General features: G+C 40.2%; 1 protein-coding gene and 1 pseudogene across 4 annotated transcripts in view; one reads left to right on the top strand and one right to left on the bottom strand.

Moving 5' to 3' along the window:
* ZNF182 (zinc finger protein 182) overlaps positions 1–25,690 on the top strand; it is a 31,762-nt gene extending 6,072 nt beyond the window's left edge. Inside the window, exons 4-6 of one of the 4 annotated variants that reach the window (XM_039218283.1) lie at positions 17,301–17,427; positions 17,744–17,839; positions 22,729–25,690. In XM_039218283.1, the coding sequence (XP_039074214.1) occupies positions 17,301–17,427; positions 17,744–17,839; positions 22,729–24,359 (1,854 nt within the window). In that variant the 3' untranslated portion in view covers positions 24,360–25,690. Of the gene's footprint in view, positions 1–17,300; positions 17,447–17,594; positions 17,840–22,728 lie in introns of those variants that run through there. The other 3 variants (XM_039218284.1, XM_039218286.1, XM_039218285.1) reach the window with 3 other exon arrangements.
* On the bottom strand, positions 5,154–5,307 carry LOC120221044 (annotated as a pseudogene).
* Positions 25,691–27,592: the final 1,902 nt, after the last annotated feature.

Below are 27,592 nucleotides of genomic sequence, written 5' to 3'. Positions count from 1 at the left end.
GCATCCATTGAAATGATCATATGGTTCTTAACCTTTCTTTTTTAAAAAAAATTATTAAACATTTATTTATTTTTGAGAGAAAGAGACCGAGACGAGCAGAGGAGGAGCAGAGAAGAGAGGGAGACACAGAACCCAAAGCAGACTCTAGTCTCTGAGCTGTCAGCACAGAGCGAGATGTGGGGCCCAAACCCACAAACGGCGAGATCATGACCTGAAGTTGGACACTTAACCAATTGAGCCACCCAGCCACCCCTTAACCTTTCTTTTCTTAATGTGATGTATCATGTAGATTGATTTGCAAATATCGCAACCCAGGAATAAATTCCACTTGATTGTGGTGAATGATATTTTTCATGTATTTTTGGATTTGGTTTGGTAGTATTTTATTGATAATTTTTGCCTCCATGTTCATCAAGAATGTTGGCCTGTAGTTCTTTTTTTTATTTTTAAATTTTTTGTTGGTTTATGTAGTTTTCGAGAGAAAGAGAGCGTGGGAGCGAGCATGAGTCGGGGAGGGGCACAGAGAGGAGACACAGAATTCGAAGCAGGCTCTAGGCTCTGAGCTGTCAGCACAGAGCCCAACACAGGGCTTGAACTCATGAACTATGAGATCACGACCTGAGCCGAAGTCGGCACTTAACCAACTGAGCCACCCAAGTGCCCCTAGTCTGTAGTTCTCTTTTTTAGTGCTTTCTATGTCTGGTTTTGGTATCAGGGTAATGCTGGCTTCATAGAATGAATTTGTAAGTTTTCCTTCCTTTTCAGTTTTTTGGAATAGTTTGAGAAGAATAGGTATTAACCCTTCTTTAAATGTTTGGTAGAATTAGGGGCACCTGGGTGGCTCAGTCAGTTAAGCATCTGACTCTTGATTTCAGCTTCGGTCATGATCTCACAATTCATGAGTTTGAGCCCTGCATTGGCACACTGCACACTGTCAGTGTGGAGCCTGCTTGGGATTCTCTCTCTCTCTCTCCCTTGCTCTCTGCCCCTCCCCCACTTTTTTTTTATTTTCTCTCTCTCTCTTTCTCCAAATAAGTGAATACATAAACTTTAGCTAATTAATTTTTTAAAAAGCCTTAAATGTTTAGTAGAATTAGCCTGGGAAGCTGTCTGGCCCTGGACTTTTGTTTGTTAGGAGTTTTTTGATTACTGATTCAGTTTCTTTGCTGGTTATCAGTCTGTTCAAGTTTTCTGTTTCTTCCTGTTTCAGTTTTGGTAGCTTATATATTTGTCGGAATTTATCCATTTCTTCCAGGATGTCCAGTTAGTTTGTGTATAGTTTTTCATAGTATTCTCTTATAACTGTTTGCTTTTCTGTGATATTGGTTGTTCTTTGTTGTCTCTCATTTGTAATTTTATTTATTAGTGTCCTTTCTGTTTTCTTTTTGATAAGTCTGGCTAGAGGTTTATCAATTTTATTAATTTTTTCGAAGAAATAGTTCCTGGTTTCACTGATTTGTTCTGTTGGGTTTTAAAATTTTTTTAAATGTTTGTTTAGTTTTGAAGGAGAGAGAGACAGAGCATGAGCAGGGGAGGGGCAGAGAGAGAGGGAGACACAGAATATGAAGCAGGCTCCAGGCTCTGAGCTGTCAGCACAGAGACCAGCACATGGCTTGAACGTGCAAACTGTGAGATCATGACCTGATGAGCCAAAGCTGAATGCAGGCTTCATTTGTTCTTTTTCTAGCTCCTCTAGGTGTAAGATTAGGTTTTTATTTGAGAGTTTTCTTGCTTCTTGAGGTAGGCCTGTATTTCTACATACTTCCTTCATAGGATTGCTTTTGTTGCATCCCAAAGGCTTTGGACCAGTGTGTTTTAATTTTCATTTCTTTTCATGTATTTTTAATTTTTTTCTTTGATTTCTTTGTTGACCCATTATTGTTTGGTAGCATTATTGTTTAATCTCCATGTATTTGTGATCTTTCCAGATTTTTTCTTGTTGACTTCAAGTTTCATGGCATTGTGGTCAGAGAACCACATGGTATGAGTGGTATGATTTCAGTCTTTTTTTGTATTTGTTGAGGCCTATGTTGTGACCTAATATGTGATCTATTCTGGAGAATGTCCCACGTGCCCTTGAAAGGAATGTATATTCTGCTATTTTGGAATGGTATGTTCTGAGTGTATCTGTTAAGTCCATCTGGTCCAATGTGTCATTCAAAGCCATTGTTTCCTTGTTTATTTTCTGTTTAGGTGATCTGTTCCTTGATGTAAGTGGGATGTTAAAGTTCCCTATTATTATTGTATTATTATCAATTAATTCCTCTATGTTTATTGTTAATTGTTTTAAGTATTTAGGTTCTCCCATGTTGGGTACATCAGTGTTTACAATTGTTAGATCTATTTTTGGGAGAGAGAGAGAGAGATCATGTGCTTGAGTCGGGGAGGGATGAGGGGAAGAGAGAGAAAGGGAGAGAGACAGAGAGGGAGAAAATCTTAAGCAGGCTCCATGCTGAGCTTGTGTAACTTAATCTCACAACTGTGAGGTCATTACCTGAGCCAAAATCAAGAGTTGGATGCCTAACTGACTGAGCCACCCAGGTGCCCCCAATGGTTAGATCTTATTGGGTTGTCCCCTTTATTATGATGTAGTGCCCTTCTTAATCTCTTGTTACGGTCTTTGTTTTAAAGCCTACTTGTCCAGGATAAATGTTCCTACTCCTTCTTTCTTTTCACATCCATTTGTGTGATAAATTTTTCACTGTCCCTTCACTTTCAATCTGCAGGTGTCTTTAGGTCTAAAATGAGTCTCTTGGGGACACCTGCATAGCTCAGTCAGTTAAGCATCCATCTTCAGCTCAGGTCATGATCTTATGGTTCCTGAGTTCGAGCCCCATATTGGGCTTTGTGCTAACACCCCAGAGCCTGGAGCCTGCTTTGGATTCTGTGTCTTCCTCTGTTCCTCCCCTTCTCGCACTCTCTCAGAAATAAATAAAGATTAAATAAACAATAAAATGAGTCTCTTGTATTGGGTGCCTGGATGGCTCAGTGGGTAGAGCATGTGACTCTTGATCTTGGGGTTGTGAGTTCAAGCCCTACAGTGGGTGTAGAGATTACTGAAAAAATAAAATCTTCAAAAAGTGAGAAGTAAAATGAGTCTCTTGTAGGCAGCATATAGATGGTCTTGGTATTTTTTATCCATTCTGACACCCTATGTTTTTTGATTGGAGTTTTTTGTCCATTTACATTAGAGCAATTATTAATAGATATGTATTTGTTGCCATTTTATTTCTTGCTTTGTCAGAGTTTGTGGAGATTTTTTCTGTTCCTTTCTGGTCTTTGTCACTTTTGGCCTTTCCATTCCACTCAAAGCATCTCCTAAGTATTTCTTGCAGAGCATGTTTAGTGGTCACAAACTCTTTAATATTTGTTTGTCTGGGAAATTCTTTGTCTCTCATTTTGTTCTGAATGATAGCTTTGCTAGATAGAGTATATACTTGGCTGCAGATTTTTCCCACTCAGCACTGTGAATATATCATGCCTGGTCTATTTACATTCAGAGTAATTATTGATAAATATGTATTTTATTTGTATTACTTGTTTTGTGGTTGTTTCTGGAAATTTTCTCTGGTCTTTTCTTGTTTTTCATGTGTTGCTAATTTTCTTTAAAATTGTTCTTAATGTTTATTTATTTTGAAGGAGAAAGAGACAGTGTGAGAAGGGGAGGGGAAGACAGAGAGGGAGATAGAGAATCTGAAGCAGGCTCCAGGCTCTGAGCTGTCAGCACAGAGCCCAATGTGGGGCTTGAACTCACGAGTCATGAGATGATGACCTGAGCCAAAGTTGGATGCTTAACCTACTGAGCCACCCAGGCGCCCCCATTTTGTTAATTTTCTTTTAGTGATATATTTGGATTTCTTTTTATTCTTTGTATGGTTATTAGTGGTTTTTGATAGAAACTTACCAGTAGGTTTGTGTATAACATCTTCTGCAAATAGCAGTATATATTGATGGTCATTCCGGTTTGAACCCATTCTTTTCTTGTCCCCACATTTTAGGTGTGTTACTATATTTTATATCCTTTTTTGTGTGAGTTCCTTCACTGATTTTTTGCAGAAATATTCTGATTTTACAGAAATATTTTTTACTGCTTTTGTTGTGTTTCCTGCCCGTATACTGTCACTTTTGGGGGTTTTGTTTATTTAACTTCTTTTTAAATGTTTATTTTTGAGAGAGAGTCTGAGCATAAGTGGGGGACGGGTAGAGAGAGGAAGACACAGAATTCAAAACAGGCTCCAGGCTCTGAGCTGTCAGCACAGAACCAGACATGGGGCTCAAACTCATGAATGGTGAGATCATGACCTGAGCCAAAGTTGGACACTTAACTGACTGAGCCACCCCAGGCACCCCTTTTAATTTTTTTTTTTAATTTATTTAGAGAGAGAGTGAGTACATGCACGGGTGAGGGAGACAGAGAGGGAGAGAATCTGAAGCAGGCTCCATGCTGTCAGTGCAGAGCCTGATGCGAGGCTCAGTCTTATGAACTGCAAGATCATGACCTAAGCTGAAATCAAGAGTCGGATGATTGGGGCACCTGAGTGGCTCAGACAGTTAAGCAGCCAACTTCTGCTCAGGTCATGATCTCATGGTTCCTGAGTTCAAGCTCCACATCATGTTCTGTGCTGAAAGCTCAGAGCCTGCTTTGGATTCTTTGTCTCCCTCTCTTTCTACCCCTCCCACTCTCACGCTCTGTCTCTCCCAAAAATAAATAAAAACATTTTTAGAAAAGATTCAGGGGCACCTCAGTGGCTCAGTCAGTTGAGCGTCCAACTATGGCTCAGTTTATGCTCTCACAGTTCTTAGGTTCAGGCCCCACATCAGGCTCTATGCTGACAACCTGGAGCCTCTTCTCTCTGCCTCTCCTCCACTCTCACTCTGTCTGTATCTCTCTAAAAAATAAATAAATATTTTAAAAAAGAGATGATTAACAGAGCAACCGAGACACCCCTATATTGTCACTTTTGGCCTCTCCTTTCCACTCAAAGGCTCCCCCTTAATATTTCTTGCAGGGCTGGTTTAGTGGTCACATGCTCCTTTAGTTTTTGTTCAGAAAACTTTTTCTCTCCTATTCTGAAGGATAGTCTTGCCAGATAGAGTATTCTTGGCAACAGATTTTTCCATTCAGCAATTTGAATATATCCTGCCACTCCCTTCTGGCTTGCCAAGTTTCTGTTGATAAATCAGCTAGCCTTATGGATCGTCCCTTCTAATTAAGGACTATTTTTTTTATGATTTTATTTTTTCAATTAGCAATAATCGCGCCTCGGATAAACCTCATTGGCTACGATACTGCCACTGCGCAAAGCTATGATTTTGTGTTTTAACTAACCTCTACACCCAACCTGGGGTTTGAACCCACAACCCTGAGGTCAAGAGTCAGATGTTCTACTGACTGAACCAGCCAGGCACCCCTTAGGACTTCTTTTGTCTTGCTGCTTTTATGATTTTTTTTCTTTATCAGTATATTTTACACATTTAGTTACAATATGTCTTGCTGTTGACCTGCCTTTGTTGATTTTGATGGGAGATCTCTGTGCCTTGTGGTTATGGATGTCTGTTTCCTTCCCCAGATTAGGGAAGTTTTCAGCTATTATTTCTTCAAATAAATTTTCTGCCTCCTTTTTTGTCCTCTTCTGGGACTCCTATAATGCAAATGTTATGTTTGATGGAGTCACTTTGAGTTCCCTAATTCTGTTCTCATGTTATATAATTCTTCTTTTTCTTCAGCTATATTACTTTCCATTAGTTTGTCTTTTAGGTCACTAATTTGTTTTTCTGTTTCTTCCAACCTGCAGTTCATTGCATTAGGGGTGTTTCTGATCTCATTTATTGCATTCTTCATCTCTGATTGATTTGTTTTTCACTCTTTCATCTCTTTGATAAGCATCTCACTGATGTCGTCTATTTTTTGTCTCAAACCCAGTGAATATCTGTATGATTGTTGCTTTAAATTATCCATCAGGCATATTACTTATATCTGTTTTGCTTAGATCTCTGGCCATGGCCTTACCTTGTTTCATTTGAGATAAATTCCTTTGTATTCATATTTTGTCGAAGTCTCTGTCTTTTTCTGTGTGTTAGAGAAGCCAGTTATGTCTCCTGCTCCTGAAAGTAATGGTCTTATGAAGAGGCTGTGTAGTGCCCAGGGCGTGGTGCTTTAGGGGGTGTCTGTGGTGTGTGCTGCCTGTATCTGCTCTTAGGTTCTGGCTGCTCTGTCCTTCCAGCCAGTCATCTGCAGAGGCTCTCCTTGCCTGCTGTGAACAGTGTTAGGTCACTGGCCTGAATGTGGTGAGTTTTAACTAGTTGTGCTCTGGTTTTCTTGTTATTTTATTTTTTTAGTTTTTTTCTTTTTTTTTTACATTTTTTTAAGGTAATTTTATTTGTTTATTTTTTTTAATGTTTTATTTATTTCTAGGAGAGAGAGAGAGAGACAGCGTGAGCAGGGGAGGGCCAGAGAGAGAGGGAGTCACAGACTGAAACAGGCTCCAGGCTCTGAGCCGGCAGTCAGCACAGAGCCCGACGCGGAGCTCGAACCCACGAACCGCGAGATCATGACCTAAGCGAAAGTCGGACGCTTAACCGACTAAGCCACCCAGGCGCCCCTTTTTTTACATTTTTTAAATATTTGTTTATTTCTGAGAGAGACAGAGTGCGAGGAGGGGAAGGGCAGAGAGAGAAGAAGACACAGAATCCGAAGCAGGCTTCAGGCTCTGAGCTGTCAGCACAGACCCGGATGCGGGGCTCAAACCCACAAACCACGAGATCATGACCTGAGCCGAAGTCGGATGCTTAACTGACTGAGCCACCCAGGCGCCCCTCTGGTTTTCTTGTTAAATGAGACTTGTCACCACCTTCAGTAGAACTGAGGCCCTGCAGAACTCTCTGGTTGGGAGACGTGGTATGGACAGGGGTTTGTGCTGATCTTCAGGAGGAGGGGCTTGCCGTGGTGAGACTGAGGCCGACCTGACTGAGAAGGGCAGTTCCACCTGAAAGCAGGGGCGCGGAGCTTAGTGTAAGCAAGCTAGGTAGTTAGTGTCGGTACTCTGCTGCTTCCCACAGATGGCTCTGTGTGTGCTGATGGGTGGGGGGTAACCTCCATTACCATACTATTTTGATTACTACACCTTTGTAGTATAGTTTAAAGTCAGGGAGCATATCATCTAACTGTTCTATCTCAAGATTGCTTTGTCGCTTGGGGATGTTTTTTGGTTCCTAAAACAGAAGTTTAGGATTATTTTTTCTAGTTCTATGAAAAATGCCGTTGGCATTTTGGTAGGGATTACATTAAATCTATAGATTGCTTTAGCTGTGGCATTTTAACAATATTATTTCTTTAAATCTATGAGCATGGTATGTTTCCATTTTATTGTGTGTCGTCTTCAATTTCCTTCATCAATGGCTCCTGGTCTTCAGAATCCATGTCTTTCACATCCTTGGTTAAATTTATGCCTAGGTGTTTTATTCTTTTTGGTGCACTTGTAAATCTGATTGTTTTCTTGGTTTGGTTTTAGTGTATAGAAACACAACAGATTTCTGATTATTAATTTTGTGTCCTACAACTTTACTGAACTTATTTTAATAGTTATTTGGTGGCATCTTTAGGGTTTTTAATATAATAGCATGTCATTTGCAAATAGTGACAGTCTTACTTCCTATTTAGATGCCTTTTATTTCTTTTTTTCCCTGAATAATTACTGTGGCTAGGCCTTCGAGTATTGTGTTGAATCAAAGTGGTGAGTGGACAGCCTTGGGTTGTTTCTGATCTTAGAGGAAAGGCTTTCAGCTTTTCACTGTTGAGTATGGTATTAGGTGTGGGCTTGTCATATCTGGCCTTTATTGTGTTGAGATACATTCTCTGTATACCCACTTTGTTGAGGGTTTTTATCATAAATGGATGTTGAAGTTTGTCAGATGCTTTTTTTGATGAATCACATTGATCGATGTGTGCATGTTGAACCATTCTTGTATACCTGGAATGGATCCCACCTGGTCATGGGGTATGATCCTTTACATGTTATTATTGACGTTGAATTTGGTTTGCTAATATTTATTTGAGGACTTTTGCATTTATGTTCATCAGGGATACTGGTTGGTAATTTTTTTTGTAGTGTCTTTGGTTTTTGTATCAGGGTAATGCTGGCTTTGTAAAGTGAGTTTGGAGATGTTCCTTCCTCTTCAAGATTTAGAATAATTTGAGGAAGCCAACTTGACCTGGACTTTTGTTTATTGGGAGTTTTTTGATTACTGATTCAATTTTGTTATAAATAATTGGTCTATTCAGATTTTCTTCATGATTTAGTCTTAGGAAGACTAGGAATGTGTTTCTAGGAATTTGTCCATTTCTTCTAGGTTGTCTGATTGGTAGTGTATAATTGTTTATTGTATTCTCTTATTATCCTTTTTATTTCTGTGGTATCAGTTGTAATTTTTCCTCATTTGTTTCTGATTTTATTTGGGCTCTCTTTGAATCTGGCTAAAGATTTGTTTATCTTTTCAAAGAACCATCTTTTAGTTTCATTGATCTTTTCTATTGTTTTTTGTTTTTTTGTTTTTTAGTTTCGATTTCATTTATTTCCATTCTGATCTTTATTCTTTCCTTTCTAATACTAACTTTGGACTTAATTTTTCTTTATTCGCTTAAGTGTTAAGACAAATTGTTTATTTGATGTTTTTCTTGTTTCCTGAGGTAGACCTGAATTGCTGTGAACTTCTCTCAGAACTGCTTTTGCTGTGTTCCAAAGATTTTGGAACATTGTGTTTCCAGTTTCATTTGTCTTATGTTATCTTTTGATTTCTTTTTGATTTGTTCATTGGTTGTTTAGTAGCCTGTTGTTTAGTCTCCAAATGTTTGTGTTTTTCCATTTGTTTCTTGTAATTGATTTTTAGTTCATAGTGTTGTGGAAAAGATGCTTGATATGATTTCAGTCTTGTTAAATTTATTAAGACTTGTTTTGAGATTTAACACGTGGTCTATCCTGCAGAATGTTCTCTGTGCACTCGAGAAAAATGTGTATTCTCTTGTTTTTTAATGTTTATTTATCTTAGAGATAACACAAGCAGGGGAGGGACAGAGAGAGAGGGAGACACAGGATGGATCCGAAGCAGGCTTCAGGCTCTGAGCTGTCAGCACAGAGCCCGATGCAGGGCTTGAACTCATGAACTGTGAGATCATAACCTGGGCAGAAGTCTGAAGCTTAACCAACTAAGCCACCTAGGCACTCCTCTATCCCTTTACTTTCAGTCTGAGTGTGTCCTTAGGTTTGAGTCTCTTGTAGGTAGCATATAAAAGGGTTTTTTCCCCATTCATCCACCCTTTGTTATTTGATTGGATCATTTAGTAGATTTACATTTAATTATGGATAGGTGTGTACTTTTTGCCATTTTGTTAATTGTTTTCTGGCTGTTTTTATGGTTCCTCTCTGTTCTTTCTTCCCTTGTGGTTTGTTTTCTTTAGTGTTATCTTTAGATTCCTTTCTCTTTTTATGTATTTACTGTAATTTTTTCTTTGTGGTTACTGTTAGGTTCAGATACAACATGTATGTAACTGATTTTTGAATTGACAGTAAATTAATTTAAAAAATTTTTTTTATGTCTTTATTTTATTTTGAGAGACAGAGAGCAAGTGGGGGAGAGGCAGAGAGAGAGGGAGACACAGAATCCGAAGTAGACTTCAGGCTCCAAGCTGTCAGCACAGAGCCCGACGCGGGGCTCGAATCCACGGACTGTGAGATCATGAAGTCGGACACCCAACCGACTGAACCATCCAGGCGCTCCGACAGTAAATTAATTTTGAACACATTCCAAAGCTTTACATTTTTACTCTTCCTTTCTACATTTTAGATTTTTGATGATACAATTTATATCTTTTTATTTTATGTTTCTCTTAACTAATTATTTTCCATTAATTTTACTACTTCTTTACCCTTCATACTTGCTTTATAAGTCATTGATCTACTACCTTTAATTTTTATCTACCGTTTCTATTTTCACTTTTGTATGTTTTTTTTTTAATTAAGTAGTGCCTTTTCTTCTTAGCTTAGAAAAGTCCCTTTAACATTTCTTGTAAGGCCAGTTTAGTGGTGAATTCTGTTAGATTTGCTTATCTGGAAACCTCTTAATCTCCTTCAATTCTGAATGATAACCTTAATGGGTAGAGAATTCCTGGTTGGCAGTTTTTCCCCTTTTAGTACTTTGACTATGTCGCTCCACTCCCTTCTGATCTGCAAAGTTTCTGCGGAAAAGTCTGAAAGCCTTATGGGGTTTCCTTTGTATGTAATATGTTGCTTTTCTCTTACTGCTTTTAAGATTTTTCTTGTTATCCTTGGGGTGCCTGGATGGCTCAGTCGGTTGAGCCTTTGACTCTTGGTTTTGGCTCAAGTCATGATCTCATGGTTCATGGGTTTGAGCCCCACATCGGGCTCTGTGCTGACAGTGTGGAGCCTGCTTGGAATTCTCTCTCTCCTCTCTCTGCTCCTCCCTGCCTCATGCATCTGCATGTACCCTCTCTCTCTAAATAAATAAATAAATAAACTTTAAAAAAAAGAGATTTTCTCGTTATCCTTAACTTCTACCATTATAATTGTGTAATGTGTCCTGGTGTGTTTTTCCTTAGGTTCATCTTATCTTGAACTCTCTGGGCTTCTTGAACTTGGATGTCTGTATCCTTCCCCAGGTTAGGGAAGTTTTCAGCCACTGTTTCTTCAAATAATTTTTCTGATCCTTTTTCTCTTCTCCTTCTGGAATTCCTACAGTGCAAATATTACTCTGCTTAATGTTGTGCCAGTGGTCCTTTAAGGTATCATTACTTTTAGTTCTTTTTTTTAAACCTTGCTGCTCTTTCTGGGTGTTTTCCGTTTGCTTTGTCTCACTGTTCTCTGATTTGTGTTTCTGTTTCATCCATTCACCTTTGAACCCCTCTACTGTATTTTTCAGTTTAGTTATAACTTCCGTTTGGTACTTATATTTTTTTCTTTTTGTTGAAGTTCTTACTGTGTTCATCTGTTCTTCTGAGATCAGTGAGCATCTTTATGACCATCACTTTGAATCCTTTATTGGAGAGGTTGCTAATCTCTATTTCATTAAGGTCTTTTTCTGAGGATTTACCTTCTTATTTGGTTCAGAACATATTCCTTTGTCTCTTCGTTTTGCCTGTTTCTCTGTTTGTCTGTATATATTAGGTAAAACAGCTATCTCCCTCAGTCTTGAGGGAGCAGTATTGTGTAGGAAGTGTTCCATGTGTGTAGGAAATGTTCCATGTGGCCCAGAATTCTCTCTTGGCCACCAGAGTCTGGCACTCTATGGGTGTCCCTTGTGATAGGGCCATAGCCGCTGTGTGGGGAGGTCAGGGCTCAGGGCATGTGGCTGGGCTGCTTCATGGGGAGAGTGGGATTCAAACTGTGTGCCCATCCATTGTGGCTTGGGCTCTGCATGGGGAGGGCAGGGCTCGGGGCACTCGCCCTCTCCCATTTGCAGCTTAGCCACTATGTGGGAAGGTAGGGATCAGCTCATTGACCTGGCCTGTTTGCACCTTGGCCGCTGAGCAAGGAGAATGAGGCTTGGGATGGTCACCTGTCCTCCCTGTGGCTTGGTCTCTGAAAAGGTTGCATGGTGCTTAGGGCACTTGCCCAGCCCTATTGTGGGTTAGGCACTTTGCAGGATGGGTGGGGTGCTAGCCCAGCCCAGTTACGGCATGGCATGGGCAGAGCATGCCCTCTGGTGCTAGTAAGCACCAAAAATGGTGCCTGTTGGTTTCATCACCATCAAATTAGGATGAGATTGCTAAAATGCCAGTGCCTCCATCCCCAGATAAAGTCCTTGTAAGTTCCTGCCTCTGTGGCAGCTGCTTTGAGTGGGACCTACAGTTCTGTGATTCTCCTGATCTTAATCCCCATTGGTTGTCAAAACCAGACATTTTGGGGGTTTATCTTTCTGATGCTGGCCCCCAGGGTTGGGGGTTGCTGAAGTGGGGCACAATCCCTTTACCCTTTGAGTACAGTTCCGTATTTTTGGGATCCCTTCTGATTGTGGGGTTACCACGTCTGGGGTGGGTTTCCAGGCAAGACTCTGTCATTGCCTCTCCTGCCCTTGTCAGTGTGTCTCCTTGTCTTTTGTTATGGAGGCGCTGTTCATCTAGTTCTCAGGTCCTTTTTGGAGGAAAATTATTCCGTATATAGCTGGAAGTTTGTTGCGTCCACGGGAGGAGGTGATTTCATGGTCTTCCCACAAGGCCACCTTGAACTCCTCTCTCTTGCAGTTTCCTGATATTAAGTATCTTTATATGTACTTATTTGTTATTTATGTATCTGTTTTGGCTTAATATCTTTCTTTTGCCTTTTTTTTATTTTTTTATTTTTTACTTTTTTTAATGTTTATTTACTTTTGAGAGAGAGAGACAGAGACAGAATCTGAAGCAGGCTCCAGGCTCCAAGCTGTTAGCACAGAGCCTGACACAGGGCTTAAACTCACAAGTGAGATCGTGACCTGAGCCGAAGTTGGACACTTAACCGACTGAGCCACCCAGGCGCCCCAACCTTTTTGTTTTTAGTTTTGAGAGTTCTTTATATATTCCCAATACAACTTTTTTTTTGGCCAGAATGTGATTTGTAAATATTTTCTTTCATTCTGTGGCTTTTTCTTCTCTTAATAATGTGTTTGAATTTTGCTGTCCCACCTAAGAAATATTAGGCTACGCTAAGGTTAAAAAGATTTTCTCCTGGGGCACCTGGGTGGCTTAGTCAAGCATCTGACTTTCGCTTAGGTCATGATCTCGCGGTTTGTGGGAACGAGCCCCGCGTCGGGCTCTGTGGTGACTGCCAGCTCAGAGCCTGGAGCCTATTTCAGAGTCTGTGTCTCCCTCTCTCTCTGACCCTCCCCTGCTCACGCTGTCTCTCTCTCTCTCTCCTAGAAATAAATAAAAAAATATATAAAAAAATAAAAAAATTAAAAAAACATATTTTCTCCTATATTTTCTTCTCAAAATTTTACCGGTTTAGATTTAACATTTAGGTCTCTGATCTATTTTGAATCTTTATTTTTTTTTTAATATTTTTTATTTATTTCTAGGAGAGAGAGAGTGAGAGAGAGCGTGAGCAGGGGAGGGTCAGAGAGAGAGGGAGTCACAGACCGAAAGAGGCTCCAGGCTCTGAGCTGGCAGTCAGCACAGAGCCCGACGTGGGGCTCGAACCCACGAACCGCGAGATCATGACCTAAGCGAAAGTCGGACGCTTAACCGACTAAGCCACCCAGGCGCCCCATCTATTTTGAATCTAAGTTTTATATATATTGGAGGTATTTACCAGTGTTCTTTTTTAATGCATATTTATATCCAGTTGTTCCAGCACCGTTTGTTGAAATGGGAACCCCCATTTTCCATTGAACTGCCTTTGTACTTTTTTAAAAGATTATTTATTCATTTTTGAGAGAGAGAGAGAGTGTGGGAACTGGGGAGGGGCAGGGAGAGAGAATCCCAAGTAGGCTCTGCATTGTCAGCATGGAGCCCAATGCGGGGCGTGAATCCATAAACCATGAGATCATGACCTAAGCCGAAATCAAGAGTTGGACACTCAACTGGCTGAGCCACCCAGACACCCCTGCCTTTGCACTTTTGTCAAAAGTAATGTTTAAATATAAAGAGATAAAGTACGTTTAATTATATGTGAAATGCAGTTTATAAATGAACAAATTGCATTATCACAAAGTGAACACACCATGTAGTCACCCTCCAGGTCAAGATTAAAACAACGAGGGGTGCCCGGGTGGCTCTATCGGTTAAGTGTCCCGACTTCGGCTCAGGTCATGATCTTATCATTCGTGGGTTCGAGCCCTGCGTCGGTCTCTGTGCTGACAACCAGCTCAGAGCCTGGAGCCTGTTTCAGATTCTGTATCTCCCTCTCTCTCTGCTCCTCCTCTGCTCATGCCATCTCTCTTTCTCTTAGAAATAAATAAAACATTAAAATAAATGAAAAAAAAAGAAAAGATTAAAGCATAACGAAGACCTCTGAATCCCTATTCCTGTCCTTTCCCAAGCAGAATCACCCTCCTGACTTTTAACATCATGGATTGGCCTTGCCTGTTTCCTTACTATTTTTAAACAGAATCATGCAATGTGTATTCTAGTGTCTGGATTCTTTTGTTCATCAGTACATCTGCGAGACATCTGTGTTGGATGTGCAGTTGTAGTTCATTTATTTTACCACCCAGGATCCCATTGAGTAACTGTGCCACAGTTTACCCATTGTGTTGTTGAGGGACATTTGAATTTTCTCCACAATTTCATTTTAGAAGTAGTGCTTCTGTAAATATCCCTGTACTTGTTTTCTAGAGCATATGTACATGATTTTCGTTAAGCTGTGTACCTAGAAGTAAATTCTACTGTGCTGGGTCATAGTGTATGGAAATCATTAACTTTAGTAAACAGCACCAAACTGTTTCCCCAAGCAACTCGGCCAGTTTATATTCCTACTAAGTATGTGAGAGTCCTCATTTCAACACAATCTTCTGATATTTTAGTCTGCTTAATTATAACCTTTCTAGTGGGGGCGTAGTAGTGTCTCAGCATGACTTAAAATTTCATTTATCTGAGTGCTCATTGGGTTGAGTATGCTTAAATGGTTACCTGAGTGCTAAGGGGGCTAAGTACATTTTCTTATATTCATAGGTCATTGAGGTTTTCTTTTTTTTTTAATTTTTAATGTTTTATTTATTTCTGAGAGAGAGAGAGACAGCACGAACATGAGAGGGTCAGAGAGAGAGGGAGATACAGAATCAGAAACAGGCTTCAGGCTCTGAGCTAACTATCAGCACAGAGCCCAACGCGGGGCTTGAACCCACGAACCGTGAGATCATGACCTGAGCTGAAGTCGGACGCTTAACCAACTGAGCCACCCAGGCACCCCGAGGTTTCCTTTTTAGTGAAGTACATATTCATATCTGTTCTCTGGTTTTCTGTATTGTTTGTGTGTTTCTTATTGATTTGTAGGGCTTTTGTATGTTCCAGATAAGATCCCTTTATCACTTTTTTTGAAGGTTTTTTTTTTAATGTTTATTTTTGAGAGAGCGAGAGACAGAGTGAGTGGGGGAGGAACAAAGAGAGAGAGGGAGACACTGAATCTGAAGCAGGCTCCAGACTCTGAGCTGTCAGCACAGAGCCCAACGTGTGGCTCAAACCCACAAACTGTGAGATGGTGACCTGAGCCAAAGTCGGAAGCTTAACCAACTGAGCCACCCAGGTGCCCCCCACCCTTTATCACTTTTGAGTGTCTCAGATAATCTCCCATTTAAAGCTTGCCTTTTACTGTTGTACTTAAAATTTTTTTTAAATGTTTATTTTTGAGAGAGAGAGAGAAAGAGAGTGCAACCAGGGGAGGGGCAGAGAGAGAGGGAGACACGGAATCTGAAGCAGGCTCCAGGCTCTGAGATGTCAGCACAGAGCCTGATGCAGGGCTCAAACCCACAAACCATGAGATCATACTTGAGCCAAAGTGGGATGCTTAACCATCTGAGCTACCCAGGCTCCCTGGACAGTTTTTAAATTTAAATTCCAGTTAGTTAACATGCAGTGTAATATTAGTTTCAGGTGTACAATTTAGTGATTCAACATTTGGATACAGCATCCAGTGCTCATCACAAGTGCACTCCTTAATCCCCATCACCTATTTCACCCATCCCTGCGCCCACCTCCCCTCTGATAACCATCAATTTGGTCTCCATAGTCGAGTCTTTCTTGACTTGCCTTTTTCCCTCTTTTGTTTTCCCCTTTCCTTGTTCATTTTGTGTTTTAAATTCCATGTATGTCATATGGTATTTATCTTTGACATATTTCACTTAGCATAATACTCTCTAGTTCCATCCATGTTGTAAATGGCTAGATTTTGTCCTTTTTTATGGCTGAGTGATATTCTGTTGTATATATATACCACATCTTTATCCATTAATGAGTCAGTGGACATTTGGGTTCTTTCCATAATTTGGCTATTGTTGATTATGCTGCTATAAACATCAGGGTGCATATATCCCTTCAAGTTAGTATTTTTGTATTCTTTGGGTAAATAGCTAGTAGTGCAATTGCTGAATCATAGAGTAGTTCTATTTTGAGCTTTTTTTTTTTTTTTTTTCAAATGTTTTATTTATTTATTTCTAGGAGAGAGAGAGACAGCGTGAGCAGGGGAGGGTCAGAGAGAGAGGGAGTCACAGACTGAAACAGGCTCCAGGCTCTGAGCTGGCAGTCAGCACAGAGCCCGACGCGGGGCTCGAACCCACGAACCGCGAGATCATGACCTGAGCGAAAGTCGGACGCTTAACCGACTAAGCCACCTGGGCGCCCCTATTTTGAGCTTTTTGAGGAACCTCCATACTGTTCTCCAGAGTGGCTGCACCAGTTTGCATTCCTACCACCCTTGGTCCATATCCTTGCCAACACCTGTTATTTCTTGTGTTATTATTTTAGCCATTCTGATAGATGTGAGCTGATATCTCATTGTAGTTTTGATTTGTCTTTCCCTGACTGTTGTGCTATTAATCTTGTAACATTTATAAAGCTTTTTCTTTATGAGTAGCTCTTTGCATATCTTGTTTTAGAATTCTTTCCCTACCCCAGGACTATGAAAACATGTTCCTTTATTGTTTTCTAGCCACCTTACTGTATTATCTTTCACATTAGATTAACAATTTATCTGTAGCTGGGTTTTGTGTATAGTGAGTTAGTGGTTTAGTGTGATTTCCCCCCCTCCCCGTATAGATATCCAGTAATCCATCCACATTTATTTGAAAAGATCATCCTCTCCCCATTGCTTTGCAAGGCCAACTTTGTCATTACTCAGGTATCCATACACATTTGGATTCTCTTTTTAAAATATTTAATGTTTATTTATTTTTGAGAGTTGGGAGATGGCAGGAGAGGGAGACACCAGAATTTGAAGCAGGCTCCAGGCTCTGAGTTGTCAGCATAGAGCCCAAATCAGGGTTCAAACTCATGAACTGTGAGATCATGACCTGAGCCAAAGTCAGACGCATAACTGAATGAACAACCCAGGTACCCCTGGATTCTGTTTTTAGTTCTATTGGACTATTTGTCTATCCTTGTGCAAATAACCACATTTTCTTATGTATATTCCATATACTTAGAGAATATCCCATATAGTTAATGGAGTAGTTTTTCTACCATGATCTGTGATTTTCCAACATTGTAGGCATCCTGTATTAAGTCATCATCATGAATTGGGAACCCAGTCAGAAGTTCCCTACATTTCAGCCTCATCACCCAGTGGTCAGTATTTTAGAATAAAAGGAATGTGCAATTACAGGGACTCGTGACATTTGAGGATGTGGCTGTGGATTTCACCCATGAGGAGTGGCAATACCTGAACCCTTCACAGAAGTCTCTGTACAGAGAAGTAATGCTGGAAACCTATAGCAACCTGGTCTCTGTGGGTAAGAATGGCTTCCTCAGGTAACTTCGCTGTTTGTGATTATTGTCTCTGACAGAGGGCCTCTCCTTTCTCAATTTAGATAACTTGTGAGACCTCTGAACTGCTTGAAAAGTTTGACATTGAATTCCGGGGATCAAAGTTCCTTTTCCCCCTTTGCTTTCCTGATAGGGTGTTTGTGAACTCAAAACCCAAGTGAAATGGTTTGACTTGACCGTTGTGTCAACTGATAGGTCTCTTATGCTGCTCCACACTCCACCTTCCTCTTTCTCAGAGGCTCTGAAGACCAAGGAGGTGTCACTGTCATTTCTCATTATTAGCAGGGCATCAGGTTACCAAACCAGACCTCATCCTCAAATTGGAGGTAGAAAAGCTGTGCCTGGCAGAGACAGAAATCTCAACTTGGGGCTTTCCAGGTAAGTGGGATCGACTCAGACAATGGGGACATGAATGCCACCTTGTCACCCAGGGGTAAGGGCCTCTGAAAAGGCTTTCAGGAAGGTCTTGAGAAAGGTTATGACTATTTGATGTTGTTAGACAGGGACATGAATACCTCAGACATAAGACTGACACCCTCGCCCCTGTCCCACACTCATCAGACCCCTCCCCTTAAGTTGGTGCTCACCCACACATGTCTGTACAGCTCTTTTCCTGGCATAGAAGAGTCCTGTAGCTGCCTGTCCCCACCCCCAAGCCCTGCCATTTCTCCCATTCTCATTTCCCTTGCTGCCTTATCTGAAGCCAGGCCCACATTAGTCACAGGCCTAGGAACAAAGGCCCTAATTCCATATTGGATTACCTGATTCCATTCAGTTTAGATATTCCTATCACATTTGCTCTCCTAAAACATCTTGATTATCTTTTTAAATTTTTTAATGTTTTTATTTATTTTTGAGAGAGAGAGACAGCATGAGCAGGGGAAGGTCAGAGAAAGAGGGAGACACAGAATCTGAAGACAGGCTCCAGGCGCTGAGCTGTCAGCACAGAGCCCGATGCGGGCTCAAATCCACGAGCTGTGTGGTCATGACCTGAGCCAAAGTCGGACGCTCAACTGACTGAGCCACCCAGGCACCCCTATCTTTTTTAAAAAATAGTTTTATTGAGATATAATGCACAGACCATAAAATTCACTCTTTTGAAGTCTACAGATTCAGTGATTTTTAGGATATTCACCGAGTTGTGAGACCATCACCACTATCTAATTCTAGAACATTACATCACCCCGAAAAGAAGCCCTTACCCCTTATCAGTCAGTCTCCATTTCTGCCTTCTCCCAGCCCCTGGCAACCATTGATCTACTTTATTCCTCTATGGATTTTCCTGTTCTGGAGATTTCATATAAATGGAACTGTACAAAATGTGGCATGCTCTCTCTTGCTCTCAAAAATAAATAAACTTAGGAAATAAAAGCAAAAAAAGAGGACAGGAATCATTTGTAGGTTATAAGGAACAAGAATCCAAGTAGCTATAAGCACACCCAGCACCTACATGCTGATTTCTCAATACCATTCCCCACTAAAGGGAATCAAAGATCCTTGGAGAAGCTGCTGATCTGAAACAGGGAAAGTACAGTGTGAACCGAGAGAGAGAGAGAGAGAATGAATCCCAAGCAGGCTCTGTGCTCTCAGCACACAGCATATCATGAGGCTTGATCCCATGAATCATGAGCGCATGACCTGAGCCAAAGCCGAGAGTTGGATGCTTAACCAGTTGAGCCACCTCAGGCGCCCCTCCCCTTTTATTTATTTATTTTTTTAATGTTTTTTGTTTATTTCTGAGAGAGAGAGAGACAACATGAGCAAAGGAGGGTCAGAGAAAGAGGGAGACACAGAATCAGAAGCAGGCTCCAGGCTCTGAGCTGTCAGCACAGAGCCCAGCACGGGGCTCAAACCCACGAACCATGAGATCATGACCTGAGCTGAAGTTGGACGCTTAACCTACTGAGCCACCCAGGCGCCCTACTTTTATTTTTATAAAGTAACTGGTTGTCTTAGTTTCCCACATTCTGGACTTTGCTAAGCCCCTTATGGTGTTATTTAACATATTCCTCTGTCCCTTGTTTTTCTTATAAATTGGTGGTTAGATTTTGAAGTTTGATCAGATTCAGGGTTTTATTTTTTTCTTTTAGCAAGTTTACTTCCTAGCTGGTATAACATTCTTCCATCAGGAGGAGTGGTTGTCTATTGTGATTCCGAGTTATCGGCAATTATTGCTTAGATCCGTTAATTCATTAATGTTTGCAAAATGGTGATATTCTGTCATTCCTTCTTTGTTGATTAGCTGGAATATTTCAATAAAGAGGATTGCCTTCATCTATTATTGGGTTAATATGTTAGTTCCATGAGTTCCATATGAGTTGCATGTGTTTTTCCATTTATTTGCCAGTTTTAAAAATAAGGAGTTGGTTTTAAAGCATCATTGAAAAGGTGACTAATATGTCCTTTTTGAGTATCCATGTCCATGTTTTATGGTTTAATCCACTGCCTTATTCTTACTGTGAGTCAAGCTGCCCTGTCTCTGGCCAGTGGGAACACTTTCAAGGTGGATCCTGAGTCTTTGCTTCTTCCTTGCTTTCTGTTGTTATAAGATGTTCCAGGCTCATTTTATATATTTCCCATCTCTGGCCTGGAATCAGCCATTTTTCCAAGGATCCCTGTTTTTTGGTGGCAAGTAGTGTTTTGAGACCACAATTTGGACATTATGGAATTGTTTCTAGGCCTTTTTATTGACAGACCTAGGAACTATGTAAAAAAAAAAAAAGATTTTAAAGAGAAAATATATCATGTATTCAAATTGATATTTCCAAATCAAATTCTGGGCTTAAAGGTTTTTACTTTGTTAATGTTAATATCCGATGGTAATATTGTTAATATTATTCTGAGACTGCTGAATGTCTATACTGGTTTCAATTAATTGAGGTATTCTCACGTTGGTCCCATTGAGAATCAAGACTTTTCAGCATGGTTGTTTGGAAATACAGATGAGGGTATAATAGATTATTATTATGGAAGCCTTTTAAATTCAGTTTTATGATTATATAAAATATTGACTTGGTTCCAAAGTCAAATCTAGAAAAACAAGGTAATACTTAAAGAAGTTCAGGGGCACCTGGGTGGCTCAGTCAGTTGAGCGACTTCAGCTCAGGTCATGATCTCGCAGTGTCAGGCTCTATGCTGACAGCTCAGAGCCTGGAGCCTGCTTCTGATTCTGTGTCCACCCCTCCACCTCTGTTCCTCCCTTGCTTGCACTCTATGTCTCAAAAATTAGAAAATGCTAAAAAAATTTTTTTTAAATAAAGTTCAGCTTCTTTCCCTCTATCTCATTCTCTTCCTTCTTCCCATAGGTAATCATTTATTAAAGTTTAAAAGTATAGTCTTCCATTGTTTATATGATGAGCCTATATAAATATATATTTGTATATTTCTTTAGAAAAAATGGCAGCCTATTATGTACAGTTTTATTCACCTTTTTTTCACTTAGTGGTCAAGAACATGTTAAATATATTGAGATATTCCTTATTTCTTCTTATAGGAGTGTGGTGACTCTTAATCGTAATAGTAGTTGTTACTGTGGTAATAGCATCAGTTGTTCTAGCAAACAGTTGAAGGTCCTTCCTGTGTGCCATGCATGCCCTGTTATAAGCAATTTAACCCTATCAACATATTTGAGTGGGCACTATTGTAACTCCTGTTTCCAGGTGGGAAATAAAATAACAAATAGATAAGGTAAGTTGCTAAGGTCACAGAGCAAGTGAATGGTTGAGCCAGGATTTGATGACCCTTATGACCCTAACTATGCTGTTTCTTACCACCTAATGAGGTCCAGATTCAGTAGACACTTGGGGGACCTTGGGTCCCATCAGATGTATTTTGTAAAAGTTTTTCCTGTGATTCTGATGTTCATGCCTGGTTAAGAACTAGTGCTCTGCTAATGGGATTAAGATTGTCATAGGAACATGATCCATTTTAAAATGCAGTATTACTGTTGTAAAGTATTATCATAGTTAAATTTTGCTCTTTCTCTTTTCTGTACATTTGTTAATTTTCATACGGAATTTTAGAAGGTGAGAAGAAAAGTAAACTACAAAAATGATTAAAATTCAGTATATATGCAAAAAGTATTTACCATATTTTATTGACTTCAAGATCCAATTGATTTTAATTTTTTTTAAATTAGAGAGTGTGTAAGTGAGGGAGAGTGGAAGAGGGAGGGAGAGAATCTTAAGCGGGCTCCATGCTCAGTGCAGAGCTCGACACAGAGCTTGATCCCACAACCCTGGGATCATGACCTTGAGCCCAGATCAAGAGTTGGCCAGCTACTCAACTGACTGAGCCATCCAAGTGTTCCAAAATCCAATTGATTTTAATACTAAGAAAAATTGCCACCAGTTAATTTATGACATGTCATTGATGATAAGGTACATTTGGATTCAGAGATGTTAAAATGTGAAATAATCTGCATCTTGCAGTTGATGAAATATGGTATATTTAAGGCAAGGCTTTGCAACTTTGTCTAAATGAGTTGTACAGATGACTACTTTAGAAGGTAACAAAAATTATATAGGAAGATCAGAGTAAGCTTTTTTGAAAAGACTGAATTACTTCTTGAAAGTCATCAAGAATCTGAATATAGCAACATATGGAAGACTGGGCTATGTGCGTGATAGAACATGAGTTTGGAATTAATATAGACATAGTTTTTAGTGAAAATAGTGTAGACAGTAGCAGAAGGTGGTGTTGAAAAACTGAATTCAAGCTTGGATGAATCCAGATTGGGCAAAGATCTTTAAGGTGATCTTTGTTTTTGTAAGGCTAATTATTCTAGATCTTTATCCTATCCACTAAGAATGTGGATTCACGATTATTATAAAATTTGAGTCCACTAATTGCATTTCTGTTGCATTTCTACCTAGTTAGAATTAGTGTAAGTCAGGTACAGTTAAAAGAGTTCATATAATAAATGAAGATAATGGGTGATAAGGTCCCCAGAATTGATGGAAATCAGAGATGATGTAAAAGTAGAAGTAAGAAAGACCAAGATATGAAACTAAGATTGTTTTTGGTAACAAAAAGATTAGCAGGTGAAAGTTTAGTAAAAGAACAGGATTTGACCATCAAGATTCTCTCTAGGAACTCTGATAAAATGAGATAATAGTATCAGCTCCCCCAGTGCTTTAATAAAATCACACTTTTGCATCAAAACCAACAAACAAAAATAGTATTGGCCTTCATATGGTAGAGATTTTTAAAGAAGGTCCATTACATAATGTTAAGTTACAAAAATGGTTTATTGTATTTCCTTCTAGAAGAAGCCTATCAAATTGATGAACAGATTGAGAGACAGCACCAAGATAACCAAGATAGGGATTTGTCGATGCAAATTGGATTCCCTGACAAGAAAACATTTATCACCAAGACTGACCATGACTATAATGAATTTGGAAACGTACTTCATCTGAGCACAAACCTTGTGGCTTCACTACAGAGATCCCATAAACATGACTCATTTGGAAATGATATGGTAGATAATTTAGACCTATTTACCAGAACTATAGGAAAGCATCATGATAATGGATGTGCAAAATTATTCTTCCACACTGAGTATGAGGCATCAGTTCCTACAGTAAAACTTCATGTATATAAAGAATATGGGAAGGCCCTCAGGCAAAAGAAAGGTCTTAGTCTACAAGAGAGAATTAAAAATGGAGAAAAACCCTTTGAATGCACTGCATGTGGGAAAACATTCAGCAAGAAATCACACCTCATTGTACATTGGAGAACCCATACAGGAGAGAAACCCTTTGGATGTACTGAATGTGGAAAAGCCTTTAGCCAAAAATCTCAGCTTATTATACATTTGAGAAGTCATACAGGAGAGCGACCCTTTGAGTGTCCAGAGTGTGGAAAAGCTTTCAGAGAAAAGTCAACTGTCATCATACATTACAGGACTCATACAGGAGAGAAGCCTTATGAATGTAACGAATGTGGAAAAGCCTTCACTCAGAAGTCAAACCTCATTGTTCATCAGAAAACCCACACAGGAGAGAAAACTTACGAATGCACTAAATGTGGGGAATCTTTCATACAGAAGCTTGATCTAATTATACATCATAGTACTCATACAGGAAAGAAACCCCATGAATGTAATGAGTGTAAGAAAACTTTCAGTGATAAGTCAACTCTCATTATACATCAAAGAACTCATACGGGAGAGAAACCTCATAAATGTACCGAATGTGGGAAGTCCTTCAATGAGAAGTCAACCCTCGTCGTGCATCAGAGAACTCATACAGGAGAGAAACCCTATGAATGTGATGTGTGTGGGAAAACCTTCACCCAAAAATCAAACCTTGGTGTACATCAGAGAACTCATTCAGGAGAGAAACCTTTTGAATGTAATGAGTGTGAGAAAGCATTCTCTCAGAAATCTTATCTCATGCTACACCAGAGAGGTCATACAGGAGAGAAGCCCTATGAATGCAGTGAATGTGAAAAAGCATTTTCCCAGAAATCATACCTCATTATACATCAGAGAACTCATACAGAAGAAAAACCGTATAAATGTAATGAATGTGGCAAAGCCTTCAGAGAAAAGTCCAAGCTCATTATACATCAGAGAATTCATACAGGAGAGAAACCTTATGAATGTCCTGTATGTTGGAAAGCTTTTAGCCAAAAGTCACAGCTCATAATACATCAGCGAACACACACAGGAGAGAAACCCTATGCATGTTCTGAGTGTGGCAAAGCCTTCAGAGAAAAATCCACATTCACTGTACACCAGCGAACTCATACCGGAGAGAAACCCTACAAGTGTACAGAATGTGGGAAAGCCTTTACCCAAAAATCAAACCTTATCGTACATCAGAGAACACATACGGGAAAGAAAGCCCACGGGAAAGGCCACAGCCGGAAGTCAAAGCTCATTGCACATTAGAGAGTATATCAATGGTGCCTGTTAAATGTTAATGTTCACTGAAGGAAGTTTTTTTGTCAATTTACTTAACATTTTAAAAGTATGTTTGGACTTTCTGGTTTAAGTACAGGGATTGAAGTTCAGCCTCCCTTTTTTTCATCTCAGTCTTTACCCAGAAACTACCAGGATAAAAAGCAGAAGTGTAATCTCTGTATCTGACAAAATGAAGAGATAGCTAAAACCCTGATGGGAGTGCTGCCAGAGGCAGAGGAAGCAAGCAGTGGTGTAGCAGATTTTAGAGAGAACACTCAAGGCTGCAGGTGTGAGACAGCACTGGGAAGGACTCTTAGTTGAGGTTTAGGATATACTCTGAGTGTAAGACAATGTACATCCACAACAGTAGCAAAGGGCATGGGCAGGTGGGAGGTAGGATGTTTCCTAGACCCGCGTGGGGTCTGAGGAGAGACAGGCAGAGGCCTCAACAAGGAATCACTCAGATGAGCCATATTTGTAGAAAGTAATCTGTACTCCTGAGAAGAGCACTTGGCAGGGGCTGGAGCAAGAGAAGGGAGTGTTCCTTGTGAAGGACCTTTCAGCTGCCCCTGTTTACTGACTCTTGAGAAATCAACTCTAAAAGAAGTCCCAAATGGAGGGAGAAAAAACCCATTCCAATTGTAAGAAAAATTCTTACCTGCTTAGAACATGGCCCTGGTTTCTTACCCCCACATGAACCTCCAGAAAACTGCACGTCCAGGAAAAACTCTTATTGAAACAAAAATGATTCCAAAGTAATGAAAACCACAAATCCAGTGCAGTGGCTTTTGAGCCAGCAATTCCACTTCTAGTAATGTATATACTCTTGCATGTACAAAATGATGAACACACAGAGATATTCACTGGTACACTGTTTGTGAAGACAAAAGGTTAGAAGCTGTCCAGATAACAGGAGTCTAGATCCTGAAATCTAGGCATGCTCATACAGCAAACTCATAGGTAGACAAAATGAATAAATGTAGAAAGAGAACCTGGATATCATTTGGGCAGTGATGTGGATAATCTCCAACATACATCATTAGGTGCAAAAAGCAGGGTGCAGGACAGTGAATATAATACGCTACCATTCATATATAAAAAGAACAAATGGCAAGTACATGATTGAGCATATATGCATAAACTATCTCTGAAAAGATATACGAGAAACTGAGAACTCCAATTACCTCTGAGAAAGAGAAGGGGAAGTGGGTGGCTGGGGGAATGGATTTGGGAGGGAGGCAACTGTGTATGTCCTTTCATAACTTGAAAACCGTGCTATGTGGATGAACTAACTTTTCAATAAAACTTTTTAAAATGCATATTTTGTTCCATTGCTGTAATAATGAAGTTAGATTCTAGATACAGAATTTACTTTTTTTTAAATATTTTTACTTATTTCTAGGAGAGAGAGAGAGAGAGCGTGAGCAGGGGAGGGTCAGAGAGAGAGGGAGACACAGACTCTGAAATAGGCTCCAGGCTCTGAGCTAGCTGTCAGCACAGAGCCCGATGCGGGGCTTGAACTCACGAACCACGAGATCATGACCTAAGCGAAAGTCGGACGCTCAACCGACTAAGCCACCCAGGCGCCCCAAAATTTAATTACATTTTTTTAAGTTTACTTATTTTGAGAGAGAGAGAGAACCAATGAGGGAGGGGCAGGGTGGGGGGAGAGGATCCGAAGTGGGTTCTGTGCTGACAGCAGTGAGCCTGCTGCAGGGCTTAAGCTCATGAACTGTGAGATCATGACCTGAGCCGAAGTTGGACATTCAGATGTCTGAGCCACCCAGGTGCCCCAGGATTTCATAGCATGTAGTACATATATGTTCAATATGGAATTAAATTTTTTTAATGAATAAATAATCTCTCAGAACAACAGATGTGCAGCAGTTCCAAAGGCACACAGGCGTTACTTTCCTGAGGGTGTCAAATAAGGTGATTCTTAGGTCAGCTGGGACCACATCATGTAAACCTGAAATAACAGACTGGAATCTGTCAGCAAAGAGCCCGATGTAGGGCTCGAACTCAAACCAGGAGATCATGACCTGAGCCAAAATCAAGAGTCAGACACACAACTGACTGAGCCACTTAGGTGCCCCAAGACTGCAATACATTCTTATTTAGTGGGCACAGTGACATCTGAAAATATTCTCTAGCAAAGCTCACCATTGTCTTTCCATATCTTATCACAGTGATTTAGATTACTTCATTTGTGTTTGTGTGTATGTGTATTTTTATTATAAGCAGTAAAAAGCATGAATACACAGGGAAATTGGGTAGCTTGTCCCCTAGATAAGATTGCTGCTGGTGACATACTGAGAGCCATGGTCTGAATGGACACAGCCAAAGACCAGGTAACAGCATGTCTGCTGCAGAAGAAGATGTCCAATGTATGACCATATTTGTGGCCCTCATGATTCTGTGGCTTTTCACTGGGTAGCCCAAGCTATGTAAAATCTGGGCATGGCCAGTGTTTGGATTTAACAAAACAAGTGCATGAATCAGATGTCTGAGACCCTGCTTGTGCCCTTCCAAGCCTTCTTTTTCCCCCCTAAGTTATCCTCCAAGAAAATGAAACATGGGCTCACTTTTTATGAGCTATGTGAGTCAGACATATCACAGTGCCTTTACAGGGAGAAGAAAGATTGAAGAAGAAATGTGATACTAACTTTACCTGCTTCTGGCACAGTCTTCTGAGAGGATGATGCCCAAAGGCACTAGAAATGAAGCATTTCATCTTGCTGCTGATAAAGAATATTCCTGGGGTTTCAGGTTCATCAAAGGTCATGCTGAAGTATGGTGTGGATAGGGGTCAGATCTTACCATTCCAGGTTGATTATGGACTCCTGCTTCCTGGAACCCAGATGACAAACTAATGGGCCATGTGTGTGAGTGGAAGTGAGTGAGGCATAGACCTAGGGGCAAAGGGTGGGGTTGAACAACAGGATGTGGATAAGTGGGCTGGTATTAAGGGAAAATAGAAAAGGGTAATGAAGGGCTGAGTGTGAGAGAATGAGGTAATGAGGGGTCAGAATGGGGGCCAACAGGGAAGAATAGGAGAAAATGGAGTAAATAACCCAGTGGGGTGAATTACTGAAGAGTACAGTATAAGTCAATATGAGTAATGCTGGAAAGAAGGGGAGTGAGTAGTTTGAGTGAATGGGCAGAGAGTGGTTTGGAAATGTGGACAGAGTGGAGTAAGTTGGGATAGGCAACCTAGTGGG

This window comes from Hyaena hyaena, unplaced genomic scaffold (genome assembly GCF_003009895.1).
Source record: "Hyaena hyaena isolate Hyena2069 unplaced genomic scaffold, ASM300989v1 scaffold_754, whole genome shotgun sequence".
In the NCBI taxonomy this organism is placed as follows: Eukaryota; Metazoa; Chordata; class Mammalia; order Carnivora; family Hyaenidae; genus Hyaena; species Hyaena hyaena.
Note: the sequence above shows the minus strand (reverse complement) of the source record. Positions and strands in the feature narration are given on the sequence as shown.